General features: G+C 45.5%; 1 protein-coding gene across 4 annotated transcripts in view; it reads left to right on the top strand.

The window, feature by feature from the left end:
* The window catches only part of LOC139536759 (nipped-B-like protein B), a 68,078-nt gene that overhangs the window by 34,859 nt on the left and 14,967 nt on the right, over positions 1-18,252 (top strand). Inside the window, exons 6-26 of one of the 4 annotated variants that reach the window (XM_071337364.1) lie at positions 73-227; positions 495-584; positions 979-1,124; positions 2,690-2,780; positions 2,945-3,469; positions 3,611-4,882; positions 5,300-5,428; positions 5,597-5,752; positions 9,030-9,101; positions 9,196-9,285; positions 9,495-9,595; positions 9,679-9,765; positions 9,879-10,110; positions 10,446-10,597; positions 10,688-10,768; positions 12,356-12,456; positions 16,295-16,424; positions 16,520-16,602; positions 16,747-16,879; positions 17,036-17,179; positions 17,287-17,373. In XM_071337364.1, the coding sequence (XP_071193465.1) occupies positions 73-227; positions 495-584; positions 979-1,124; positions 2,690-2,780; positions 2,945-3,469; positions 3,611-4,882; positions 5,300-5,428; positions 5,597-5,752; positions 9,030-9,101; positions 9,196-9,285; positions 9,495-9,595; positions 9,679-9,765; positions 9,879-10,110; positions 10,446-10,597; positions 10,688-10,768; positions 12,356-12,456; positions 16,295-16,424; positions 16,520-16,602; positions 16,747-16,879; positions 17,036-17,179; positions 17,287-17,373 (4,057 nt within the window). Of the gene's footprint in view, positions 1-72; positions 228-494; positions 585-978; positions 1,125-2,689; positions 2,781-2,941; positions 3,470-3,610; positions 4,883-5,299; positions 5,429-5,596; positions 5,753-9,029; positions 9,102-9,195; positions 9,286-9,494; positions 9,596-9,678; positions 9,766-9,878; positions 10,111-10,445; positions 10,598-10,687; positions 10,769-12,355; positions 12,457-16,294; positions 16,425-16,519; positions 16,603-16,746; positions 16,880-17,035; positions 17,180-17,286; positions 17,374-18,252 lie in introns of all 4 variants that reach the window. The other 3 variants (XM_071337355.1, XM_071337382.1, XM_071337374.1) reach the window with 3 other exon arrangements.

Raw genomic sequence — 18,252 nt, 5'->3', positions numbered from 1 at the left:
TGCTAGTTCATTCAATACTTCTCTCAGATTCCCTTGGAATTGACATGTTCTTCTCATCCTCTTTCTCTACAGTCGCTTTGCCCCTCCACAGATGGGGTCGGATGCCAGGTTCACGCCCCAGCAGAACAGCCCTGTGCCCAGCCCCTATGCTCCCCAAAGCCCTGCTACTTACATGCAGCAGTACCCTCACCCACCTAGCTACTCTCAGCACCAACAGATCCAGCAAGGTGGGGCTGCACTTCTGCTTTTGTATATGAGCATAATGCATGATGGGGAACCTACCAACTAATTCTCAAATAACCATACTGTAACTAACTATTATGCATGTCATGATGTTGATTCTTTGCTGAAGACCCTGTAGAATTTGTACATATGGACAGAAGTGCTCCATGCATTATAAACCAACACAGTTTACCCTGCTGTGTTGTGTTGATGTTCTGTGGGCGTTGAGCTTCATTCTTCCCCTCTCCTTTCACTTGCACCCTCTTATTCAGGAAGCCCCCAGAGGCCTGTGCAGCCCTGCCTAGAGGTGCAGACGCAGCCGCAGGCCTCCCCCCACCAGAACCCCTCCACCCCAACCTTAGGTATGGGAAAACCCTGGGGACATCATATCAAACATCCACAGTCCGGCCCCATCAAGCTGTGACCCATCGGCTTGTGTCTCTGTGACGCATTATTTGCATCACAAAATATCCATGCTCTGTCTATCCAATTACAAACTGTATTTATAACAATAGAGGATGGAGTGTTGGTTAGCGATGTACACTTGCTCGCTGCAAGATTCCTGTAGATAGGCATAATTTTTCAGGTCTCCTTTCTTTGGTGTTGTTATATTTCTTGTTTATCTGCATTCATTCTACCTGTTGAATAAGATGATTAACAGGTGAACCAGTGTTTAGTATGGGTTTTGCGTAGCTGCAAGGTAATTGAATGAAGATTGATTGATTGTATCTGGGATTTATTTTGTTGTCTGTTCAGTTGCCAGCCCCATGGTTCCTGGCGGCATGCGGAACATCCACGACAACAAGGTCTCCGGGCAAATTTCAAGCAACTCAGCCAATCACAATGCCAGACATGGCTCCAACGAAGACTACATGAACATAGTCCACAGACTAGGGAATGAGGTAAACATGAGAAATGATTCATACCAAGATGAAAATACCGAGCAAAGATACCATTTTGACATTAAATATAATTTCCTCTCATGGATCCTCATTGCTGGTACACTGCATGAATGTATTTGTTGTGTGGAGTTGTATCCACCCTTGCTGTTTTAGTTATATACCGTACCAGTCAAAAGTTTGGACTCACCTACTTATTCAACGGTTTTTCTTTATTTTTACTATTTTCGACATTGTAGAATAATAGTGAAGACATCAAAACTATGAAATAACACATATGGAATCATGTAGTAGCCAAAAAAGTGTTAAACAAATCAAAATATATTTTATATTTGAGATTCTTCAAAGTAGCCACCCTTTGCCTTGATGACAGCTTTGCAAACTCTTGGCATTCTCTCAACCAGCTAAATGAGGAATGCTTTTCCAGCAGTCTTGAAGGAGTTCCTACATATGCTGAGCACTTGTTGGCTGCTTTTTCTTCACTCTGTGGTCCAACCCAAACCATCTCAATTGGGTTGAGGCCGGGTGATTGTGGAGGCCAGGTCATCTGATGCAGCACTCCATCACACTCCTTCTTGGTCAAATAGCCTTTAAACAGCCATGCTTCACAGTGGGAACCACACGTGGAGATCATCCGTTCACCTACTCTGCGTCTTACGAAGACACGGCGTTTAGAACCAAAAGTTTCGACTTTTGTCTCATCTGACCAAAGTACAGATTTCCACCGGTCTCATGTCCATTGCTCGTGTTTCTTGGCCCAAGCAAGTCTCTTGTTATTAGTGTCCTTTAGTAGTGTTTTTTTCTTCTTCAGCAATTCGACCATGAAGGCCTGATTCACGCAGTCTCCTCTGTACAGTTGATGTTGAGATGTGTCTGTTACTTGAACTCTGTGAAGCATTTATTTGGGCTGCAGTCTGATGTGCAGTTAACTCTAATGAACTTGTCCTCTGCAGCAGAGATAACTCTGGGTCTTCCATTCCTGTGGCGGTCCTCATGAGAGACAGTTTCATCATAGCGCCGGATGGTTTTTGCGACTGCACTTGAAGAAAATTTCAATGTTCTTGAAATGTTTCGGATTGACTGACCTTCATGTCTTAAAGTAATGATGGACTGTCGTTTCTCTTTGCTTATTTGAGCTGTTCTTGTTCTTGGTATTAAACCAAATAGGGCTATCTTCTGTATACCACCCCTACCTTGTCACACCACACCTGATTGGCTCAAACGCAATTAAGAAGGAAAGAAATTCCACAAATTAACAAGGCACACCTGTTAATTGAAATGCATTCCAGGTGACTACCTCATGAAGCTGGTTGAGAGAAGGCCAGGAGTGTGCAAAGCTGTCAAGGCAAAGGGTGGCTACTTTAAAGAATTTGAAATAAAATATATTTTGATTTGTTTAACACTTTTTTTGGTTACTACTTCATTCCACATGTGTTATTTAATAGTTTTGATGTCTTCACCATTATTCTACGATGTTGAACATATTCAAAATAAAGAAAAACTCTTGAATGAGTAGGTGTGTCCAAACTTTTGACTGGTAATGAATATCTGATTCATATTTTTCCCAGGAGAGTGATCCTTCCATGAGAAATGCCTCCTTCCCACTCCGTTCGCCCCAGTCTGTTTGTTCCCCTGCTAGCAGCGAAGGGACCCCAAAAGGTATACCAACCGAGACCGCTAATATGCATAATCATACTGTGGTCTGGAAATCATGAGTCAATCTACTTATTCTTTGTCAAGTGTTCATGCCTGAATCGATCAGTGTTCATATTTGTAAAAAATCACACACAATTTATTTGTATTTATTTTTTTGGTTTCAGCAGGGTTACGACCTAGCCTCATCCTTCACTCCCCACACCCTTACGCTTCCCCCCGTGACAGCGCTCCCGACCTCCTCCTGGACTCTCCTGACTGCAAGAAGAAGCAGAAGAAGCTAACTAAAGAGGAGAAGGAGCAGTTGGATAAAGCTGCTATGTACGATATCGTCAGCTCTCCCTCTAAAGACTCTACCAAGCTGACCCTCAAACTGTCCCGGGTGAAGTCCACTGAAATGGACCAGTCCGGAGAGCTCCTACCTGGGGCAGAGGACCAGGACACTGACCTGGCCTACAACAGCCTGCAGTTCTCCCGGACGCAGCAGGACCCTGCCCACAGGTTAGGGCCAGGCCAGGGGGAGCAGTCAGGCTACCAACAGGTCCCTGTGCTCCAGAACACTAAGCAGGCTGGAGGGGTGATCAGTGGAGCTGTTTACGACGATGCTGAGATGGACGCGCTTGCTGAGATCGAGAGGATAGAACGGGAGACGCTCATAGAAAGGGAGCGCTGCTCCAAAGAGGTTCAGGATAAAGGTGAGTTTACATTCAATGTTGCACTTAAAAATCTATCCTAAAAAATATTTTTTTGTGTGCTGAGAAATAGGAGAAATAACTTGCTGATAAAAATAAGTAATATGTCAGGATCTTTTCTGAGCAATGGTTTCCTCACTGCAGACAAGCCACTGAAGAAGCGGAAGCAGGACTCGTATCCTCAAGAGCCTGGAGCTGGAGGTACAGCGGGGGCAACTCAACCTGGCGTGGGAGGGGGAAATGCTGGCAGCAAGCTGGCACCCCAGGAGGCTAGTGCTGCCAGTAATGGTGCGAGCCGGCCTGCCCTAATGGTCAGCATCGACCTGCAGCAAGCAGGTAGAGCTGACGGGCAGCCAGAGGTAAACATAGGCACCCACACCCCTGCCCTGAGGAGCTGGCCTGAGGAACGCCTGTGTCCTGGGGACGGCCCCGACTCCACTGGAGTCCTGCGGTTAAACTCCAAGACAGAAGGAGACACACTACAGACTGCAGACGTACGGCCAGAGGTCATCAAGCAGCGTGCCGACACCCCCAAGAAGCTGGGCCCCGACGTTCGACCGGAGACCCCCAAACACAAGCACGAAAACAGACGAGACTCTTCCAAACATCGACACGATGGCAAACCTGACAACAGCAAGGCCCGCCCTGATGCCAGGATGCCTGACAAGCCACGACAACGGCACGAGGGTCGCTCAGACTCTGGTCACAGGGACAGTGACCCATCCCGCATCCGCAGGCCAGAGACCCCCAGCAAGTCCAGCAGGGGGGAACATGACTCCAAACATGGACGGGACAGAGACAGGGAGCGGGGGGATAAGGACAGGGAGAGGAAACACAGGACAGAGGCAGGGGATCCACGGGACCGACGATCTCCAGAGCAGCGCTCCAGGCCAGAGAGCCCGCGGGTTAAGCAGGAAGGCCGAGGGGGGGTGGACCACAGTGGGCGCCAGAGGACTGACCGGCCAGGCCCCAACCTCAAATCCCCCAATAAAGAGGAGAGGAGGAGCGGGGAGGAGAGGAGGAGTGGGGACGGCAGCAGGAACCGACAGGACTCTAAGCAGCAACCTGCTGAAAACAAGCAGGAGTTCCCTGCTTACCTGCTGGGGGGCGTAAAGTCTGGAGGCTTTAAGAACTTTGTGATTCCCAAAGTGAAGCGGGATAAGGATGGGCATGTGTTGGCAGCTGAGATAAGGAAGCCTGGTCTGGGTTCAGTAGTGGAGGGCTGGAAGGAGCCCCGGGTCAAGCTGGAGCGACTGGGGCTGGTAGAGAAGATGAAGACAGCAGCCAAACCGGTTGTGGTGCTGCAGAAACTCAGTATCGACGAGGTGCAGAAAATCATCAGGGAGAGGAAAGATAGAAGCGCACGCAGCTCCAAGTCCTCCAAGAGCAGACCCTCTCATTGGATTTCTGAGAAAGGTAAGAGGAGACATCCTGCTGTCTGCATGACAGACTGGGTCAGCTTGTTGTTTAGGTGAACTTACGGTTTAACTATGGTAACCTGTGTTGACATGTGTTTTTGACTTATTGCTTTGAGAACTTTGAGAGTTCTAATTACTTTGCACATTGATCCACTAGCAGCACAGAATAACGTTCTGTATTTTACTCTCCTTGAAAGGATTCCGATATATGGTGGGGTTTATTTGATATGGTTATGAGGCCTTGCTAATGATCCTGAATACAAGGCACTATTGGTTTTAGTTGTGGCACAAATGTGTCATTGTTAGTGTAATTAGCCCTTTCGTACAAGGGCTAATAGATGACTGGGTGACCTCGCTCTGTGAGGTCTTGATGAATCAGTGTTGAAAGAACTGCCTCATCTGATTGCTGAGATAGAGTCCACCATGCCACTGTGTGAGAGGGTGAAGATGAACAAACGCAAGCGCAGCACCATCAAGGAGAAGCCCAAGTACGCCGAGGTCAACTCAGATGATGACGATGACGACGACGACTCTGTGACGGAGTGTAAGTACCAAACATATTGCTTTTTTTTTTGTACAGTCATATCCAAAACGATGTTCATTCCAATCCCAGTAGTTGGGGGTGGGCTAATGGTTGATAAAAAAAACCCTGGTGTTTATGATCAAAGCTTCATCCTTTAACTTGTTGCTCCTTCTCTCTCTCTTCCTGCAGCTACGCGGAAGCGTCACAAGAAGGAGCGGGAAAAGACATGGGAGCCTGATGAGCGAGAGAGGAGAGGCTCAGGGCGCAGGGGGTCCAGCAGCCGCCACCGTGAACGCAGCCCAGAGGATTCATACGATGAGTCCCCACCGCCCAGCATGAGTGACCGTAAGTCTGGCACTGTCTTTGACTGAACATCCATCATGAGCATCGATGGTTATCTCTCTCTCTCTCTCACTCACTCACTCACTCACTCACTCACTCACTCACTCACTCACTCACTCACTCACTCACTCACTCACTCACTCATATATATAAATATACAGTGCATTCGGAAAGTATTCAGACCCCTTGACTTTTTCCACATTTTGTTACGTTACAGCCTTCTTCTGAAATTGATTAAATCGATTTTTCCCCCGCTTCAATCTAGACACAATACCCCATAATGACAAAGCAAAAACAGGTTTAGACATTCTTGCAAATTTATATAATATAAAAAAACTGATTTCACATTTCTGTAAGTAATCAGACCCTTTACTCAGTACTTTGTTGAAACACCTTTGGCAGAGATTACAGCTTCGAGTTTGGCACACCTGTATTTGGGGAGTTTTTCCGATTCTTCTCTGCAGATCCTCTCAAGCTCTGTCAGGTTGGCTGTGTGCTTAGGGTCAATGTCCCGTTAGAAGGTGAACCTTCGCCCCAGTCTGATGTCCTGAGCGCTCTGGAGCAGGTTCATCAAGGATCTTTCTGTACTTTGCTCCGTTCGTCTTTCCCTCGATCCTGACTAGTCTCCCCGACCCTGCCGCTGAAAAATATCCCCACAGCCGGAATGCTGCCACCACCATGTTTCACCATAGGAATGGTGCCAGGTTTTCTCCAGACGTGACACTTGGCATTCAGGCCAAAGAGTTCAATGTTAGTTTCATCAGACCAGAGAATCTTGTTTCTCATGGTCTGAGAGTCCTTTAGGTGCCTTTTGGCAAACTCCAAGCGGGCTGTGCCTTTTACTGAGGAGTGGCTTCCATATTGCCACTACCATAAAGGCCTGATTGGTGGAGTGCTGCAGAGATGGTTGTTCTTCTGGAAGGTCTCCCATCTCCACAGAGGGAACTCTTGAGCTCTGTCAGAGTGATCATCGGGTTCTTGGTCCCCTCCCTGACCAATGCCCTTCTCCCCCGATTGCTCAGTTTGGCCCGGCGGCCAGCTCTAACAAGAGTCTTGATGGTTCCAAACTTTTTCCATTTAAGAATGATGGAGGCCACTGTGTTCTTGGGGACCTTCAATGCTGCAGAAATGTTTTGGTCCCTTTCCACAGATTTGTGCCTTGACACAATCGTGTCTTGGAGCTCTACAGACAATTCATTGGTTCTTGCTCTGACATGCACTGTCAACTGTGGGATCTTATATAGGCAGGTGTGTGCCTTTTTCAAATCATGTCCAATTAATTGAATTTATCGCAGGTGGACTCCCAAGTTTTAAAAACAATGAAAACATGATGCACCTGCGTTCAATTTCGAGTTTCATAGCAAAGTGTCTGAATACTTATGTAAATAATGTATTTCTGTTTTTGATTATATATACATTTTCCCCAAAAATATCAAAATAATAGCTTTGTCGTTATGGGGTATTGTGTGTAGATTGGTGAGGAAAACATTTAATTTAATCCATTTTAGAATAAGGCTGTAATGTAGCAATACATACATACAGTGCCTTAAAGTATTATAATTTAATTGTGTTACAGCCTGAATTTAAAATGGATTGAGTTGAGATTGTGTGTCACTGGCCTACACATAATACCCCATGTCAAAGTAGAATTCTGTTTTTAAGAATATTTTACAAATTCATAAAAAATGGAAAGCTGAAATGTCTTGAGTCAATTATGTATTCAACCCCTTTGTTATTGATGGAATGCCTAAATAAGTTCAGGAGTAAAAATGTTGCTTAACACATCACAATAAGTTGCATAGGATATAATGGTGTTTAACATGATTTGAATGCCTACCTCATCTCTGTACCCCACACATATATACAATTATCTGTAAGGTAATACAGAATAAAAATATTCCAAAACATGCATCCTGTTTGAAAAAAGGCACTAAAGTAAAGCTGCAAAATGTGGAAAATAAATTACATTTATGTCCTGAAAACAAAGCGTTATGTTTGTGGCAAATCCAACACAACATCACAAAGTATCACTCTTCATATTTTCAAGCATGGTGGTGGCTGCATTATGTTATGGATATGCTTGTCATCACCAAGGACTAGGGAGTTTTTATTTTTGTGATAAAAAGAAACGACATAGAGCACAGGCAAAATCTAGAGGGAAACCTGGTTAAGTCAGCTTTCCAACAGACACTGGGAGACAAATGTTCCTTTCAGCAGGACAATAACCTAAAACACAAGGCCAAATATACAATGGTTGCTTAGCACGAGAACATTGAATGTTCCTGAGTGGCCTAGTTACAGTTTTGACTTAAATCGGTTTGAAAATCTATGACAAGACTTGAAAATGGCTGTCTAGCAATTATCAACAACCAACTTGACAGAGCTGGAAGAATTTTGGAGAGAATAATGTGCAAATCTTGTACAATCCAGGTGTGCAATGCTCTTAGACACTTACCCAGAAAGACTCACAGCTGTAATCACTGCCAAAGGTGCTTCTAACATGCATTGCCAGCAGCATACCACTGCTGGCTTGTTTCTGAAGCTAAGCAGGGTTGGTCCTGGTCAGTCCCTGGATGGGAGACCAGATGCTGCTGGAAGTGGTGTTGGAGGGCCAGTAGTAGGCACTCTTTCCTCTGGTCTAAAAAATATCCCAATGCCCCAGGGCAGTGACTGGGGACACTGCCCTGTGTAGGGTGCCGTCTTTCGGATGGGACGTTAAACGGGTGTCCTGACTCTCTGAGGTCATTAAAGATCCCATGGCACTTATCGTAAGAGTAGGGTTGTTAACCCCGGTGTCCTGACTAAATTCCCAATCTGGCCCTCAAACCGTCACGGTCACCTAATAATCCCCAGTTTACAATTGGCTCTTTCATCCCCCTCCTCTCCCCTGTAACTATTCCCCAGGTCGTTGCTGTAAATGAGAACGTGTTCTCAGTCAACTTACCTGGTAAAATAACGGATAAATAAAACAATTATTGACTCAGGTGTGTTAATACCTATGTAAATTAGTTATTTCTGTATTTCATTTTTTCTCTACATTTGCAAAAAGGTATTTGGTTAGAAAAAATATATATTTAATCAGTTTTGAGTTCAGGCTGTAACACAGCAACATTTGGAATAACTCAATACTTTCTGAAGGCACTAAATAGAGCATACACCAGCATGATATACCTGTGCATTAGATACAGGGTAAAATGCTGAGGATGAGTAGTAGTAATATTTCACTAGATAAGTGTTGCTGTCCAATGTCATTGTCCTAACATGTATCAATCCTGTCCAGTTGCCAGAAAGATGAAGAAGAAGGAGAAACAGAAGAAAAGAAAGGCATACGAGCCCAAGCTGACAGCAGAAGGTAATTTCACTCTAAATTCAGTAATGTCTTTGTTGTATGTCTTTGGTCTCATAAGCGCAGGTTATTCACTTTCTCTGTGTTGTTTACTCAACAGAACTGATGGACTCCTCCACGTTCAAGAGGTTCTCAGCCAGTGTGGACAACATTCTGGAGAGCTTGGAGGACATTGACTTCAATGCTATGGGTATGCATTATTCATGATCTACTTTACATATTTATTTATTTTCAATTTTCTTCAGAGGTTTGAATGACATTTCTACCAAGAATGGGAAAGATAACATTGTGATTGTTGGATTTCTTTTCAAATGTAATTTGATATCAGCCATAGTAATGCTCAGTTATAAATGACGGTGACAGAACTGCCAACTGTAACTCCACAACTCTCGTCAACAGATGACGATGAGATCCCACAGGAGCTTCTGCTGGGGAAACACCAGCTGAGTGAACTGGCCAGCGAATCTGCTAAGATCAAGGCCATGGGCATCACCTTCAGGGTAAGAAAGGGGAACACTGGATGCAGGTTTATGTCAATCTTTTTGGCATTCTGTTATATTTTTCTCATCTGTCTCATCCGTAGCTTTCATCTGGTAAGTTGGTGAAGGTCCTGAACATCCTGGAGAAAAACATTCAGGACGGGTCCAAACTCTCCACACTGATGAACCATGTAAGTTGTCCCCACATATGGTTTCCCAGACCCAGATTTAGTCTTCTGGCCTAAGAAACATGTTCCATAGAGAAGTTCTACTTGTCTGAACGTCTTCTCTCTCTCTCCAACAGGACGCAGACGCAGAAGACGAGGAGCGACTGTGGCGTGACCTCATCATGGAGCGCGTGACAAAGTCAGCTGACGCCTGTCTGACTGCCCTCAACATCATGACGTCGGCCCGCATGCCCAAGGCGGTGTACATCGAGGACGTGATTGAGAGGGTGCTGCAGTACACCAAGTTTCACCTGCAAAACACCCTCTACCCTCAGTATGACCCTGTCTACAGAGTGGACCCTCACGGAGGTCAGCACCCTAACCCCACCTTACTATCAAAAGCAATTGGAACAAACCCATATAACATAATGTGGTGAGAACTGGCTACATAAATGTCCAGTCACAGTCTTCATACACTCTGTTAAACTTTGAGTTTGACGGTGGTTTGTTCAAGACCAGAGCACCCAGAACATTTGAAAGACGGTTCATGTGAAGTACATACAAGACAGTGTGGTCCACTCGGAACTACCTGGGCCACTGTTATGCATATCCATGCCATGACTAACTGAGGAAAGGGTCTCTGCTTTGCTTTTTTTAATGAACTTTTATTCATTGTCTCTCTTCTCCTCCCCTCTCTCACCCAGGTGGCTTGCTGAGCTCCAGGGCTAAGAGAGCTAAAAGCTCCACACACAAGCAGAGGGTGATCATCATGCTCTACAACAAGGTGTGTGACATCGTCAGCAACATCTCTGAGCTCCTGGAGATACAGCTGTTGACTGACACCACCATCCTGCAGGTGAGACTCCGCTCCTAGTGCTATCCCTGGGGGTCATGATTTCTGACCTGCTTGCTTACCTTATAACTCATCTCTCTCTCCTTCCCTCAGGTCTCCTCCATGGGCATCACTCCATTCTTTGTGGAGAGTGTCAGTGAGCTACAGCTGTGTGCCATCAAACTAGTGACTGCGGTAAGAATCCAAACCAGGGTTTCCACGGAGTTCTGCCTTTTTGCATATACTCCAGAATGTTATGAAGAGTGATCAGATGAATTGCAATTAATTGCAAAGTCCCTCTTTGCCATGCAAATGAACTGAATGCCCCAAAAACATTTCCACTGCATTTCAGCCCTGCCACAAAAGGACCAGCTGACATCATGTCAGGGATTCTCTCGTTAACACAGGTGTGAGTGTTGACGAGGACAAGGCTGGAGATTACTCTGTCATGCTGATTGAGTTCGAATAACAGACTGGAAGCTTCAAAAGGAGGGTGGTGCTTGGAATCATTGTTCTTCCTCTGTCAATCATGGTTACCTGCAAGGAAACACGTGCCGTCATCATTGCTTTGCACAAAAAGGGCTTCACAGGCAAGGATATTGCTGCCAGTAAGATTGCACCTAAATCAACCATTTATCGGATCGTCAAGAACTTCAAGGAGAGCGGTGCAATTGTTGTGAAGAAGGCTTCAGAGCGCCCAAGAAAGTCCAGCAAGCACCAGGACCGTCTCTTTAAGTTGATTCAGCTGCGGGATCGGGGCACCACCAGTACAGAGCTTGCTCAGGAATGGTAGCAGGCTGGTGTGAGTGCATCTGCACGCACAGTGAGGCGAAGACTTTTGGAGGATGGCCTGGTGTCAAGAAGGGCAGCAAAGAAGCCACTTCTCTCCAGGAAAAACATCAGGGACAGACTAATATTCTGCAAAAGGTACAGGGATTGGACTGCTGAGGACTGGGGTAAAGTAATTTTCTCTGATGAATTCCCTTTCCGATTGTTTGGGGCATCCGGAAAAAAGCTTGTCCGGAGAAGACAAGGTGAGCGCTACCATCAGTCCTGTTTCATGCCAACAGTAAAGCATCCTGAGACCATTCATGTGTGGGGTTGCTTCTCAGCCAAGGGAGTGGGCTCACTCACAATTTTGCCTAAGAACACAGCCATGAATAAAGAATGGTACAAACACATCCTCTGAGAGCAAGTTCTCCCAACCATCCAGGAACAGTTTGGTGACGGACAATGCCCTTTCCAGCATGATGAAGCACCTTGCCATAAGGCAAACGTGATAACTAAGTGGCTCGGGGAACAAAACATCAATATTTTGGGTCCATGGCCAGGAAACTCCCCAGACCTTAATCCCATTGAGAACGTGTGGTCAATCCTCAAGAGGCGGGTGGACAAACAATACCCCACAAATTCTGACAAACTCCAAGCATTGATTATGCAAGAATGGGCTGCCATCAGTCAGGATGTGGCCCAGAAGTTAATTGACAGCATACCAGGGCAGATTGCAGAGGTCTTGAAAAAGAAGGGTCAACACTGCAAATATTGACTCTTTGCATCAACTTCATGTAATTGTCAATAAAAGCCTTTGACACTTATGAAATGCTTGTAATTATACTTCAGTATTCCATAGTAACATCTGACAAAAATATCTAAAGACACTGAAGCAGCAAACTTTGTGGAAATTTATATTTGTGTCATTCTCAAAACTTTTGGCCACGACTGTATGTATTGCAATGTCAGCGTCACTCTAATGATGAGCCTTTCCTTCGGGCCCCCCCTCAGGTGTTCTCTCGCTATGAAAAACACAGGCAACTCATCCTGGAAGAGATCTTCACCTCTCTGGCCAGACTACCCACCAGCAAACGCAGCCTCAGGAACTTCAGGTAACTGCACCGACAGAGAACATGTGCCACGAGAGACCACACAAATCAGTAGTTCTCAAGGAGAATTTCAGAAATGCTAATAATGTTATGAAACCATTTTCTTGTTCTTTTCAGAATGTTTATCTAGTTTCAGGTTTTAATGTCACCTGCCCAAGGAGAGTGAAATGCCTTTCTTGCTATCTCTAAACCGAACAATGCCGTAATCAATATCGATGTAGCACTAAAAATAACATACGGTAGAACAAGAACGCGCTTTGTCTCACTCATCTACACACAATACCCCATAATGACAAAGTGAAATAAAAAGAATTGGTGCAAATTTATTGAAAATGAAATACAGGCCTCCTGGGTGGCGCAGTGGTCTAGGGCACTGCATCGCAGCGCTAGCCTAGCCACCAGAGCCTCTGGGTTCGCGCCCAGGCTCTGTCGCAGCCGGCCGCGACCGGGAGGTCCGTGGGGCGACGCACAATTGGCCTAGCGTCGTCCGGGTTAGGGAGGGTTTGGCCGGTAGGGATATCCTTGTCTCATCGCGCTCCAGCGACTCCTGTGGCGGGCCGGGCGCAGTGCGCGCTAACCAAGGGGGCCACGGGTGCACGGTGTTTCCTCCGACACATTGGTGCGGCTGGCTTCCGGGTTGGAGGCGCGTTGTGTTAAGAAGCAGTGCGGCTTGGTTGGGTTGTGCTTCGGAGGCTTTCGACCTTCGTCTCTCCCGAGCCCGTACGGGAGTTGTAGCGATGAGACAAGATAGTAATTACTAGCGATTGGATACCACAAAAATTGGGGAGAAAAGGGGGTAAGAAAAAAATAAATAAATGAAATACAGAAATATCTCATTTACATAAGTAAACCTTTGGCAGCAATTACATCTGTGAGTTTTTCTGGGTATGTCTCTAATAGCTTTCCACACCTGGATTGTGCAACATTTGCCCATTATTCTTTTCAAAATTCTTCAAGCTCTGTCAAATTGGTTGTTAATCATTGCTAGACAGCCATTTTCAGGTCTTGGCATAGATATTAAAGTAGATTTAAGTCAAAACTGTAACTCGGCCACTCTGGAACATTCACAGTCTTCTTGGTAAGCGACTTCTATGTAGATTTGGCCTCGTGTTTTAGGTTATTTTCCTGCTGAAAAGTGACTTCATCTCCCAGTGTCGTGTGGAAAGCTGTTCTTAGCTCCATTCTATTTTTATTTATTTTTTGAAAAACTCCCCACTACTTAATGATAACACACCCATAATATGATGCAGCCACCACTATGCCACCATGTGGACGACAGGAAAAGGAGGGCCGAACACGCCCCCATTCACATGGACGACGGTGCTGTAGTGGAGCGGGTCGAGAGTTTCAAGTTCCTTTGTGTCCACATCACCAACAAACTATCATGTTCCGAACACACCAAGAAAGTTGTGAAGAGAGCACGACAACTCCTTTTCCCCCTCAGGAGACTGAAAAGATTTGGCATGGGTCCCCAGATCCTCTAAAAGTTCTATAGCTGCACCATCGAGGGCATCCTGACCGGTTGCATCACCGCCTGGTATGGCAACTGCTCGGCCTCCAACCGTAAGTTGCTGCAGAGGGTAGTGCGTACGGCCCAGTACATCACTGGGGCCAAGCTTCCTGCCATCCAGGACCTATATACTAGGCGGTGTCAGAGGAAGGCCCAAAGGATTGTCAAAGACTCCAGTCAACCATAGTCATAGACTATTCTCTCTGCTATCGCATGGCAAGCAGTACCGGAGCGCCAAATCTAGGTCCAAAAGGATCCTTAACAGCTTCTACCCCCAAACCATAAGACTGCTGAACAATTAATCAAATGCCCACCCGGACTATTTGCATTGATCCCCCCCCCCCCCCCCCCACCACTGTTTTTACACTGCTGCTATTCACTGTTTATTATTACCCCCTACCTACATGTACAAATTACCTCGACTAAACTGTACCCCCGCACATTGACTCGACACTGGTACCCCCTGTATATAGCCTCATTATTGTTATTTTATAGTGTTACTTTTTAAAATGTCATTAAATGTTTTACTTTAGTTTATTTAGTAAATATTTTCTTAACTCTCTTCTTAAAACCGCATTGTTGGTTAAGGGCTTGTAAGTAAGCATTTCACTGTTGTATTCGGCACATGTGACAAATACATTTGATTTGACTAAGCACTCACCCCTGTGGGGCCCCCTGTGTTGAGGAACAGCGTGGCTTCCCTCACCACCTGGGGTCGGCCCATCAGGAAGTCCAGGATCCAGCTGTAAATCAAATTTTATTTGTCACATACACATGGTTAGCAGATGTTAATGCGAGTGTAGCGAAATGCTTGTGCTTCTAGTTCCGACAATGCAGTAATAACCAACGAGTAATCTAACCTAACAATTTCACAACAACTACCTTATACACACAAAAGAATGAAGAATATGTACATAAAAATATATGAATCGGTGATGGTACAAAACGGCATAGGCAAGATGCAGTAGATGTAATCGTGTACAGTATATACATATGAGATGAGTAATGTAGAGTTTGTAAACATTATAGGATGTCGCATTGTTTAAAGTGGCTAGTGATACATTTTTCATCAATTTTTACATTATTAAAGTGACTGGAGTTGAGTCAGTATGTTGGCAGCAGCCACTCAATGTTAGTGGTGGCTGTGTAACAGTCTGATGGCCTTGAGATAGAAGCTGTTTTTCAGTCTCTTGGTCCCTGCTTTGATGCACCTGTACTGACCTTGCCTTCTGGATGATAGCGGGGTGAACAGGCAGTGGCTCGGGTGGTTGTTGTTCTTGATGATCTTTATGGCCTTCCTGTGGCATCGGGTGGTGTAGGTGTCCTGGAGGGCAGGTAGTTTGCCCCTGTGATGCGTTGTGCAGACCTCACTACCCTCTGGAGAGCCTTACGGTTGTGGGCGGAGCAGTTGCCGTACCAGGCGGTGATACAGCCCGACAGGATGCTCTCGATTGTGCATCTGTAAAAGTTTGTGAGTGCTTTTGGTGACAAGCCGAATTTCTTCAGCCTCCTGAGGTTGAAGAGGTGCTGCTGCGCCTTCTTCACCACGCTGTCTGGGTGGGTGGACCAATTCAGTTTGTCCGTGATGTGTACACCTAGGAACTTAAAACTTACTACCCTCTCCACTACTGTTCCGTCGATGTGGATAGGGGGCTGCTCCCTCTGCTGTTTCCTGAAGTCCACAATCATCTCCTTTGTTTTGTTGACGTTGAGTGTGAGGTTATTTTCCTGACACCACACTCCGAGGGCCCTCACCTCCTCCCTGTAGGCCGTCTCGTCGTTGTTGGTAATCAAGCCTACCACTGTAGTGTCGTCTGCAAACTTGATGATTGAGTTGGAGGCGTGCATGGCCACGCAGTCGTGGGTGAACAGGGAGTACAGGAGAGGGCTCAGAACGCACCCTTGTGGGGCCCCAGTGTTGAGGATCAGCGGGGTGGAGATGTTGTTACCTACCCTCACCACCTGGGGGCGGCACGTCAGGAAGTCCAGTACCCAGTTGCACAGGGCGGGGTTGAGACCCAGGGTCTCGAGCTTGATGACGAGTTTGGAGGGTACTATGGTGTTAAATGCTGAGCTGTAGTCGATGAACAGCATTCTCACATAGGTATTCCTCTTGTCCAGATGGGTTAGGGCAGTGTGCAGTGTGGTTGCATAGGGAGGTGTTCAGTCCTAGGGTCCTAAACTTGGTGATGAGCTGAGAGGAGACAATGGAGTTGAACGCTTAGCTGAACAGCATTCTCACATAGGTATTCCTCTTATCTAGGTGGGGGTGCAGTGTGGAGTGCAATTGAGGTTGTCTGTATGTGTATTTGTCTATATGTGCGTCCCTAGGCTGAACAGCAGTGATAAGGATGGGGAGCCCATGTACATCCAGATGGTCACAGCTCTGGTGCTTCAGCTTATCCAATGTGTGGTGCACCTCCCGAACAACAGGGACAGCCACGACGAGTATGATAAGAAGGTATGTTAGGGATGGCCATGCCGACTGGGCTAGGAATCATCTGATGGACATCTTGACCAAATACTTTTATTCACAATTGCTTGCTCTTTTCCCAGGTGGACCAAGATGTCCTGATCACAAACTCTTATGAGACGGCAATGCGAGCAGCTCAGAACTTCCTGTCCGTCTTCCTAAAGAAGTAAGATGATCTCGCTTAACAGCCTTTCATGATTTTCACAATCAAACTAGATTAGAACTGTTAATAGAAAATGGTGTAAGATATCTCTTTATGATACTGTTAGCTCTTTGACCAAGCCTCTGTGTTCCTCTGTCTGTGTTTCAGGTGTGGCAGTAAGCAGGGAGAGGAGGACTATCGCCCACTGTTTGAAAATTTTGTCCAGGACCTGCTGTCTACGGTGAACAAACCAGAGTGGCCAGCTGCTGAGCTTCTCCTCAGTCTGCTGGGTCGTCTACTGGTGAGTCCATCCGTCATAGCTAAACTAATCAGTTATTGGTCAGCAGTAGAGCTATTGATAAAAGCACATGGGACTCCTCTGGTGAGTGGGGTTATTTGCTGTTGTGGAAAGAAAAAGCAGCCTGAATGACACTCTTCTCCCTATCCTCTGTTCCAGGTGCATCAGTTTAGCAATAAGCAGACAGAGATGGCTCTGAGGGTGGCATCGCTAGACTACCTGGGCACCGTCGCTGCCCGCCTGCGCAAAGACGGCGTCACCAGCAAGATGGACCAGCGCTCCATCGACCGCATCCTCAGAGAGGTAGCTAGGCGTTCAGTCTGACCATAACAATCCTCAGTCAACTGTCATTCAAGATATACACAGCAAAATGGTAACACAATGTTGTTGCTGTTTTGTTATCAACCTAGACACAAGGCAATGATGAGACCCAGCAGTTGCAGAAGGCCCTGTTGGACTACATGGATGAGAACGCAGAGACGGATCCATCTCTAGTTGTGAGTGTATTTTCTGAACATACTGTAGTTATAGCTACACTATATTCAGTGGTGTAAAGTACTTAGCCAAGGAAAAATACTTGAATGTACTACTTAACTTCTCTGGGATATGTGGGACGGTAGCGTCCCACTTGGCCAAAAGCTAGAAAAAATGTAGTGCGCCAAATTCAAATATATTACTATAAAAATCAATCTTTCATGAAATCACACCAAATTAAAGCTACACATGTTGTGAATCCAGCCAACATGTCTGATTTCATAAAGGATTTACGGCGAAAGCACACCAAACGATTATGTTAGCTCAGTACATAGCCACAGAAAAACAAAGCCATTTTCCCAGCAAAAGATAGTAGTCACAAAAAGCATAAATAGAGATAAAATGAATCACTAACCTTTGGTGATCTTCATCAGATGACACTCATAGGACATCATGTTACACAATACATTTATGTTTTGTTCGATAATGTGCATATTTATATCCACAAATCTCGGTTTACATTGGCGCCATGTTCAGAAATGCCTCCAAAATATCCGGAGAAATTGCAGAGAGCCACGTCAAATAACAGAAATACTCATCATAAACTTTGATGAAAGATACATGTTTTACATATAATTAAAGATACACTTGTTCTTAATGCAACCGCTGTGTCAGATTTCAAAAAAACTTTACGTAAAAAGCACACCATGCAATAATCTGAGATGGCGCTCAAACATAACATTTCTCCGCCATGTTGGAGTCAACAGAAATACGAAATTACATCATAAATATTCCCTTACCTTTGATCATCTTCATCAGAATGCACTCCCAGGAATCCTAGTTCCACAATAAATCGTTGTTTTGTTCGATAATGTCCATTACTTATGCATGTTTAGTGCACA

This window comes from Salvelinus alpinus, chromosome 1, assembly GCF_045679555.1.
Source record: "Salvelinus alpinus chromosome 1, SLU_Salpinus.1, whole genome shotgun sequence".
NCBI classification, from domain to species: domain Eukaryota; kingdom Metazoa; phylum Chordata; class Actinopteri; order Salmoniformes; family Salmonidae; genus Salvelinus; species Salvelinus alpinus.
This window is presented reverse-complemented; position numbering and strand designations above follow the sequence as displayed.